The sequence below is a fragment of the Engystomops pustulosus genome, chromosome 2 (genome assembly GCF_040894005.1).
Source record: "Engystomops pustulosus chromosome 2, aEngPut4.maternal, whole genome shotgun sequence".
In the NCBI taxonomy this organism is placed as follows: Eukaryota; Metazoa; Chordata; class Amphibia; order Anura; family Leptodactylidae; genus Engystomops; species Engystomops pustulosus.
Genome location: NC_092412.1, coordinates 71,434,903 through 71,445,243, shown reverse-complemented (window position 1 = coordinate 71,445,243; position 10,341 = coordinate 71,434,903). Strand labels below are relative to the sequence as shown.

Genomic DNA, 10,341 nt, shown 5'->3' with positions numbered 1-10,341 from the left:
TATGGGAGATCTACAATAGTGTGGCACAGGCATACTATTATAGATTGTGCTAAATGACATCTCGGGGTGTCTCACATAGACTCCTGGCTGTCACAGCAACAACTCGTCACTCCCCAATGACATAATGGGGGAGATGATCTAGCCCAAGATGGTGGTACACACAAGCCACTGGCTTGAAGAAGTATATGAAGAAGGCTCAGTCCACAAGTCCTTTTCATACACCCGTTGATACACCATGACATTGGGGAACGCTTCCACCCATCAGCAACCTGCAGCTGCATACCAGTGGCTGCCCATTAAGGAAGATATAATATGCACTGCACTACATAAATAACGCAGTGCATGATATAAAATATTAAATGACCCCATGTGAGTGTCCCTTTGGGTTCTAAAAAAAAATTGGCAAATAAATAATAAAAGTTATGTAAAAAAAAGTCTATCGAAAGAGAGATCGAGGTTCTTGTTGTCCTTGCTTCGTAAACGCTATTCGTTTAACACAATTTGTATTTAGTGCAATGTAATAAAGGCAAACACAAAAGACCTTGTAAGTACAACAATATTTATTGGAAAACTGTTTTATTTTCAAGTATTTAATATAAAATTTGTTAACAATGCAATTGAATATTTATTCTGATGCATATATCGGAATATTTTACATACCAATACAGAAAAAAAAAAACAATATTTTGCTCGATATTTACATCAGGAAGATACATTTACAGTATATGCTGTCTTACTCTGGACTGTGGTTTATATTAAAAAAATAATAATTTAGATTTACTTTCATGAGTAGGCTCACACTGTTTAATTTCTTCTGGCAATACTAAAACCTGCTGTATTTCATCAGAAACCCAAAGATAAAAAATCTGAAGTAACTTCGACCAGTCTGTGGAAAGTATGCATGTTTGGGCAAATCTTGAAAATCACAAAGGATTTGGACAAATCGGATGAGGGTTGCAGCACTTTATCATGACACTTGAGGGGTATAGTGTTACCCATTACTTCTCTGTGTGTATTGAATGAAGGATAACTAAACTATGGAGTCCTCAAGCAATTTGAAGAGAGCAATGTTCAGCTTTATTTTACTAAGGGGTAAACACATCCCTGATAAATATACAAAGGAAAGCCACTGTCTAGGAGTAATAATGGAATACCCTGATAGAAAATTAATTCTGCAGAAGCGTGTAAAAGACCTGTAAGGTCTCACACAAGCAGGTGCATCTCAGTAAGGTAGACTTCAAGTATCTTCTCTGAAGGTCAGAGGTAGACAACCTGTAACTCATCTGATACGGACTTCTCATGTTTGGTGGTGTTTGGTCTATGACGGTTCAGTAATATAATGTATACACTAATATCTGAAAAGACACAAGTTGCTTAAAAGTGTGATAGATTCTTAAGACCATTAAGCAGAAAAAAATCATTGTGTTACCCAAGTCCCAGATTGCACCGATTATAAAGGTCTCATTGGGGAAATATTAAACCATTTTTGGGCCCCTAATCTAATGTGTACGCCATCTTCAGTAGTTGTTTGTCCTTCTAACTCTTCTACGTTACCATTAATACAGAACTAGACGTTTTCATCGCTACCTAGATTGAAATGAAACATCCGATGTAATTACCTTTACAGCAAAGGTTCTATCACAATTCTGAAACAAAAGCTGAGGGACTGGTGCACAATGACATCTTCACTCACAAGAGCACATCACAGATGTAACTAAAGTTCAAGTTCATCGGCCTTGCAAAGAGTCCATTACCTAAGAAATACTTCATAATCTGCCATGCTACAGCATTTAGCTAAATGTCTCTAGAACCATGCGCAGTCAAGTGGTTTTGATTCCCTCAAAGGCACAGAATTTCCATCTCTTTTCCAGTGTCGCTCCTACACCAGTGAATTCTTGTTTAAACATTCGAGGTAACCTCATGAGTAAAGACTCAATTTCATTAGCTGATATCTGTGGAAAGAGAACATTATAACTTACAAAAAGATGGCTCTTATTGCAGGGATCATTAAGTCAGCGTCAAATTATCTTCAAAAGGTCTTCTCTCACAAAGGTAATCAAATCTACCATCACAATCAAGCCTGATAAACCAGGGGCACTTACTCATAGATCCAGGCAGTGGGACTGTGGTCATCTTCTTATATTTGTCTCCTCCCTTCTAAAATCTACTTTTAAACTAATGTTAATGAGCCAAAAAGGCTCTTGAGGGCATTATCAGAGCCCCTCCGTGCTCTGGCTTCACAGGCTGTTACATTGTGCAGGAGCACGTCTCCCTCCTGTTCTAATCTCACACAGTGTCCCTGGTTTCTCACGCTTGATTTTGATGGTTCATTTCCTTTAAGCGGTGAATCAAAATGTGTCTGCACAAGAATGGCTGTCTTCATTAACATCTATGAGACTTTTAAGATTGGTCAAGCCTTCCTGCATGGTTGGAAAAAGAAGATCACATCTGCACGACTATAATTTAGACAAAGTTTGCATTTCCATGGGGAACTTCTGTTTTGCTTCACAGGAGTAAGAAAGTTAAAAATGGAGGTCCCTAACATGTCATGGGTGGCACCAGTGGTACCCTGAAGATACATTTGACTACGATGGGGCCTGTTGAGCTGAAACTGGAGTCTCTGTTGACTTCCTGGATGAAGGAGTCCTGCGTACAAGACCGTTCAGTCTGTGAATTTTAATGTAATCTCTTAACAGTTGTAAATTTGACAAACTTTGACCAACATCCACATATGGACTTGCACCTTCACCTAAATAACAAAGCAGTCAGTGCTGCAGCAGAATGGCAGACATTGCACTGTCGGAACTGAGTTTTACTCCATCTCTAGGAAAAAGTGATTTACAAAAAGTCTTCAGCATTTGGCCACCAGTTTAACTGTAAATTTCTCTTTAATATGCTGCTGTATTAAACCACAGGTGGGCTGATCCTGGTGCAATAGCTCTTTGTTTAAATGGTAATTCAGCCATCATTTCCAGCATAAAACCTGATCAGAAAGTGTTTATTATTACCCTCGAGCTAAAATATGCTGTTTATACCATCAAATGTGTTTTGATGGCATTCTAATATTACTTGGAATCTATTAACATTGTAATTGCATTTGATGAAACCTCCCACAGTGTTAAATTAGTAACACCTCATTTTAAAGGTCTATTAACAGTCGCTAAATAACTGAACTGTGGAACATCCATGGAAATGTAGGTGGCATCTATAGGAATGCAAATTAATTCATTATGGTTGATAAAATGATAAAGAACATAACACAATTCCTTAATAGCCTGCCATTTACTAATACAGTACAAAAGTAGAATGTCACTGCTGCTACTCCCCATCATTTCCATCTCCTGTATATGGAGGCCCAATGTTTTTTGACAGGATATTATTGTCATAACATTTTATAATATTCTTTATTCTGAACACTGTAACATTAATTCTATGAATGCCCTATGAATACCCTGAAACACTAGAATCACAGGAAGGGAGCAGCTGTCTAAAGCAAATTTATATCCCACGATACTCCAGCAATTATCATGTCAAGAAACCTAGACCCATGTGGTAGAACTTTCTAATTCTTCATCTGTTTTCTCCAGCACCAAAGGAATTGGGCAATAAAGATAAGCATTCCTTAAAGGTGACTGCATATAAGTATTAGTTAGTAGTAATACAGGCAGTCCCCGGGTTTTGTACACGATAGGTTCTTTAGGTTTGTTTTTAAGTTGAGTTTGTATGTAAGTCGGGAGTGGTATACTTTATAAATGTAACTCCAGACCAAATCTTTTTTGACCCTTTTTTTTTGGTCAAAAATTTGTGCTTTCATGAGAACAAGGAATATCAATAAAGCTTCATTACAGAGACCTTACAGCTTATTATAGCAACATGGGACTCCAGAGAGCTTCACTACAGGTCACAGTGGGCAGACAGGTCCATCTGGAGCTAGGGATTGTCTGTAAGTCGGGTGTCCTTCAGTTGAGCACTGCCTGTACACTGCTCAGCTCTTAGATGTGCCCTGCTTCCTGTATATACCTGCCCTAGTTCAATAGGAAGAAAGTTGCCACCCTAGTGCCTGCCACTTACTATCTCTGAGGCAGTCTGGTAGCTGTCTGACAGGCGTATAGAAATAACCATTGTATTGTGCATACCACCAAAAAAAGGGTCTTTTAAAGAAGTGGTCTACTCTTAGGGGGAGTCCCCTGAAAGATGTGCTTTTCTGGAGCAGTTTTATTGTATTTTTATTAAATAAAAGTAGGCTTACATTTGGACAATTTGTGGCAACAAACACCCTTTCTGCCATTTCTGTAACTGATTAATGGGAAAATTACAAATGACAAATTCCACTACATAGAAAGCTGCAGTATGTTGTTCAGTAGCAATCCATAAGACCCCTCATTCTCCTGCCCATTTCCTGAACATTGTTCTTGGTTGATATATGACCAAATCATGAATAATAATAAAATAAATGCCCCCACAGGTGAATACAGGCGGTCCCCTACTTAAGAACACTCGACTTACAAACGACCCCTAGTTACAAACGGACCTCTGGATATTGGTAATTTATTGTACTTTAGTCCTAGGCTACAATAAACAACTGTAACAGTTATCACAGGTGTCTGTAATGAAGCTTTAGTGTTAATATTGATTCTTATGACAACCCAACATTTCTAAAATCCAATTTTCACAGAGACCAAAAAAGTTCTGGCTGGGATTACAATGATAAAGTATAGAGTTCCGACTTACCTACAAATTCAACTTAAGAACAAACCTACCTACAGACCATATCTTGTATGTAACCCGGGGACTGCCTGTATAGCCTTTATATAAATAGAAATGGCAGTTTCATTGAATAAAAAAATGCCCTTACCTTAAAACGGACAAGTTAGGACTAAATAAAATCAGGGACTAATGGAAATGATTCCATAAGACACAATAGATACTATAATCATTTACACTACACATATATTAAATACAACGAGTATGTTTTACCCTTGAGTCCAGTTGTTGAAGGTAAGACCACAAGTATTCTATATTTGCTCCAAATGGGTGAACATTCAGAAACGTTGAAATGATACCTGAAATTTGACAGAACATAAATATTTGTTGTGAATAATGGTGCAGGATTAGCTGGCACTTTGCTTGTGAATATCCACACAGATTAAAGCAACCTAAGGCTTTTCAGCTGTTACAAAACGCTACTTGTCCCCAGCTGGATCGGTACTTGGAGCCCAGCAAGAACAGCTGGTGAGCCACAGGCCGCCAATTTTTGTTTTGCTTTATAATATTTCCAAAATTTCAATTGAATGTTGGAACATTATGTGAAGTTGACATCACACACCATTTTTAAAGTTAAACAGAGAGATATTTCATAGGAAAAACCAAAATTTCTACTAATAAATCCATTAATTCACAGAAGTGAAACGCTCTTCAGCAGCCAGGTGACTGAGATAAAACAATGTAGAATGGTGTCTTTCCAATTCACTCTGCTAGAAGCTTATTAACCATCCATTTTATGCTTGATTTGCCAATACAAAATTGCAGCTACTGGAATAAGGCAATTATCATTTTTCTTTAGCGTGGATGTTCCCTCGAGAAAATATTTTATATAGATGTGTCATGAAACACATTGACTCGAAGTTTCCCAATAATTACACTCTTCGTAGTCATAAAAACTATTTAATTCCCATTACAGCTAAATGGTCCTGTGAAGAAGCGGCAGTCCCCCATCATGTAGTTACTGCTATTTCACTGAAATCAACTATCAGATTAAAAAGAATGTCGGAAAAAGCCAAATTCTCTGTATATAGAATACATGCTAAATAGCTGCTTCTTGTTATTGAGGAATGAGCTGTGTGCGAATAATAGTACATGCCGAAGTACACCACAGCTAATAAGGTGAAGCTGCATCTAGCAGCAATAGAATTAAAAATATCGATTCATAAAATGGAATAGAACAAATTGTGGAGATTTATTTAGACTGGTGCATTGTGCATTAGTCTTATCACTTATTATTTACTAATTCTAGCTCAGCATGCCTGCATCGCAATTGAAGTCTATTCAAGTTCCAACTTAGCCTAAATTTCAGATAGAACTTACACTGGTATACTGGCACAGGTTATATTAAATTTGGCTGGCTAGGGTGTTCCAACCTTGGGCCGTCTTGTAATGACCCCCCCCCCATCCTTTGTGGCATGTGGAGTGTAAAAGCCTCAAAAAGTTCCAAAGCTGGAATGATAAACTCCCCTCACCCAGTATGTTAAGTTGCACAAGTGCTTCTTTAAAGATATGGAAGGTATAACCATGAGGGTAACTTTCCCACCAACAGTCATTGTTTATAGGTAGTCCAAATGTTAGAATGAAATGGCTATAGAGCTGATGTGCTGCCACTGCAATCATCCATAGGGGACTACTAGGGGTAAACAACTACTAAACTTGGTTATACCTGGCAATTTCAAAAATAGGAAAGGATCATCAGCACACATACAAAATGGTACATGAGACATCTGTGATCATAAATGATAGACATTTTTAGGTGTCACTGATCTACGTACAACTTATACCGTCTGCTCTCTACACAGTGTAAATGAAGGTTCTCTTAAATAAGAGTACTGATCACTTTCAGTAAATAATGGCCTTTTAGATGAAATTCTATTGGAGCAGTTGTGGCCTACGAATGAAGACTATCTCAGACAGAACGTAGCTTACTTGCAAGTATTGTCTTACCTATTAGCAGGGCTTCTTTTTCTGATCTAAGAGCCTGTCTTTGTTTATCAGAGTCCTTCTCTTTATCGTGATTGAACACTGCAACGTTGACCGTACCATTTTCCTACAAGTAGAAAAGAGTTACATGTTTTCAGCAGTTCTTTTACTATCACATTAGTGTAACGATATAGGAGTATTCGGTTTTTCTATAATTGTTCCTGCACTCAAAATAACAGAGGAGAGGGAAAAAAACTTTATTAGATGTAGACTATATATCTTCCCGAGATGATGTAAATGATGCTTGGCTTGAGCAGGCACCTTTCATGGTGCTGAGAATTGGCAGTGAATGTTTTGCTACTTTAATTAAACTGAAATAGCGGCCTCGTAAACATAAGGGAGATTTATGCTTGAAGAAAATGAAAGGAAATGTAATTGAAATATAAAAAATGAATTTCTGTATTGGAAATGCTTTTACTCATTAAATTAATAATAGAACATCGCAACCATTGTGCAAATGCAAATTGTATGCAAATAAGACATTTATTAGGGCATCCATGAAACAAGAATCTTACAACACACGTAGAAAAACAACACCTACAGAATATGCATATATAATGTACAGTGGAGGCGCTGCTTTCCGTACAAATAGTGGATATGTTTCCTTCATTATATACCCCGCGGCAGTGCACACAACAGAAAAATTATTGCTTATAGTGGACAAGAAAATCACACCTAATTGGGCCTGTTCACATCCCCATTAGGTCTCCAGTTATTTTGAGCCAAAACCAGGAGTGGTCAAACACTGAACAAATCTTTAAAGATGGAGGAGTGAAAGCACCGCCCCATAACTAGATGACTGCCTCCACAAATAATCCTGATATCAATGAGATATAAATAAGTGATCCTAAATATAATATAAATATCATTATTATGTATATTTAGAATGATGGGGGTTATTAATATTGTACAATAATGTGATAATTGTTGAGTAATTTTTTTGTTAAAGGGGTTGTCCGAGTTCTCGAAAAAAAGCTAAAAGTGGACGGTACAGGGCTGCTTAAAAAAAATAAAGTCCTACTTACCTTCCGGTGCCCTCCGGTATCCAGCGCTGCTGTCACTCTGGTCCGGGCGCCATGTAAACAAACATGGCCGCCGGAGCAGCGCTGGACCCGACAACCTTCCGGCCCCCATACACAATGCTGTGTATAGGGACGGATAGGCGTGCCCGGCCACGGCCGGCCGGAAGCTGAATCCAGCGCTGCTCCGGCGGCCATGTTTGTTTACATGGCGCCCGGACCGGAGTGACAGCAGCGCTGGATACTGGAGGGCACCGGAAGGTAAGTATAGCTTTATTTTTTTAAGCAGCCCTGTCCCGGCCACTTTTAACTTTTCTTCAAGAACTCGGACAACCCCTTTAAGCAACAGAAGTTGAAATAAAAAAAGTAATTCTTTTTCTGCAAAAATCTGTAAATCAATATGCCCCATAACATGTGCAATATTGCTCTATAACATTTTGCCTGCGGAGTGGATTCTATGTATAATCTGTTCAGGGCCGCCTGCTCTATAACATGCTACTTGTAGAATATCCTGATTTCTAACATACTGCCTATAGAGAGGAAACTATGTACAAAACTACTCGGCTCCTCCTGCTCTATAACATGATGCCTGCAGATAGGACATTGTGTACAATCTGCTCAGCTCCTCCTGCTCTATAAAACAATGCCTAAAACGATGCCTGCAGATAGGACATTGTGTACAATCTGCTCAGCTCCTCCTCTATAAAACGATGCCTGCAGATAGGACATTGTGTACAATCTGCTCAGCTCCTCCTCCTCTATAAAACGATGCCTGCAGATAGGACATTGTGTACAATCTGCTCAGCTGCTCCTGCTCTATAAAACGATGCCTGCAGATAGGACACTGTGTACAATCTGCTCAGCTCCTCCTGCTCTATAAAACGATGCCTGCAGATAGGACACTGTGTACAATCTGCTCAGCTCCTCCTGCTCTATAAAACGATGCCTGCAGATAGGACACTGTATACAATCTGCTCAGCTTCGCCTGCTCTATAAAACAATGCCTGCAGATAGGACACTGTGTACAATCTGCTCAGCTTCTCCTGCTCTATAACATGATGCCTGCAGATAGGACACTGTGTACAATCTGCGCAGCTCCTCCTGCTCAATAACATGCTGCCTGCAGATTGGAGAGCAATTAACCGATGTAAAGCCTTAATTTTTTTTTGTGATAAGATGTCACCCTACAGTAAATTACTCGGTTCAATAGAAAATTTGCACATCTGTAATTTGCCTGTACTATGCACAACATAGGTATTTTCGTTTCCACAAATTAAGGTTGTTTCTTTTGTAATATAAAGCTGTTAATATAGTCTTATAACATTATTCACAGCTATTAACATCTATGCTTGCAGGCATAAAGAGGAACCCTTTACATGATAATAATTTGTCCTAGCAAATAATAACAGTAATGGTAGGTGGGGGGACAAAAAATTGTATGCAGTGTATGAACTTCTCTATCTCTTTTCACTTGAGTTCACTAGAATGAATTTACAATTTCATGTTATCTAATTATGCAGTCTGGTCATACAGTAAAATAAAAAGGGGAAAGATTCATTCCGATTATGTAATCGTGGGCCAGGTAGTAAGATAGATCTGGAAGACTTCAGATAAGGTGATAACCAGACAACAGGAAGGTTTACAGAGATGCTTTTGCTATGATGGCATTTAAGGGGTTTTTCCATGAAAAAAATTCTCAAATTACAATCCACTAGTGATATTAACACAATAAAGATAATTTGTAACCCTGTAGTTCACAATTTTACTCAGTTTTATTGCTGTTTAGCTCCTATTACTCAGTGAGGTCAGTGTAAAATTCCAGGGTGTGGGTGGGGACTCTTCATGATTCCTCTGTGCTATGAGATGCTGTGTGCTGACAATATGCTTACATTATCAGGGTACAAGGTTTATATACACTTTCATTTAGCTTCTGAACATTCTACTAGTATCTGATACATAGATAGAGATATGACAGATTAGAGATGAGATGGTGAGATCCATGAGATGTATATTACACACAATGACACAATCCGCTCTGCTACATCTTTGCTCTACCACAACACACTAGATCTACTGTTCCTTCCTGCTGTGCCTCCCCAGGTAAGATCTTATGTGTCTGTATCTTGTAAACCAACATGGGGAAAAGAACTGGACCGCAAATAACACTATGATCTACTGCCGCTAGGCTACATAATATAACGAACTCGAAGGTTCTTAGTTACATTTTGATCAAATTGTATAAGCCCACTAAAAACTTCACTGTTACCTCGTTGTAGTGGCTGCTGCGGACAGGATGTCAGAGTATGTGTCAGTGTGAGCTCCATCCTGGGCTGCAAGGGGCGGGGCTTAACTGCAGGGAGCAGAGTGAGAAGAACTCGGCTCCATGGCCACACAGAAATGGTCACAGAAATGCAAGATGGCGTCCCCGACCCCAAGTCAGAAGTTACAGGGTCGTGTATAGGGGCAACTGAAATTGTGTACACCAGGACTGATAGACAGGTTGGACTTATATCTGTGAAATGCTGTATTTTCGTTAATAACAGTGAATTAAATAATGTGTTATTTTGTTATCCTG

General features: G+C 38.7%; 1 protein-coding gene across 4 annotated transcripts in view; it reads right to left on the bottom strand.

Annotated features, from left to right (window-relative positions):
* Positions 1-582: 582 nt before the first annotated feature.
* ENOX1 (ecto-NOX disulfide-thiol exchanger 1) overlaps positions 583-10,341 on the bottom strand; it is a 355,077-nt gene continuing 345,318 nt past the window's right edge. For 3 of the 4 annotated variants that reach the window (XM_072135263.1, XM_072135265.1, XM_072135261.1), the window contains 3 exons: positions 6,712-6,814; positions 4,978-5,063; positions 584-1,952 (listed from right to left, as the gene is read on the bottom strand). In XM_072135263.1, coding sequence (XP_071991364.1) covers positions 1,821-1,952; positions 4,978-5,063; positions 6,712-6,814 — 321 coding nt within the window. In that variant the 3' untranslated portion in view covers positions 584-1,820. Of the gene's footprint in view, positions 1,953-4,977; positions 5,064-6,711; positions 6,815-10,341 lie in introns of all 4 variants that reach the window. The other variant, XM_072135262.1, reaches the window with a different exon arrangement.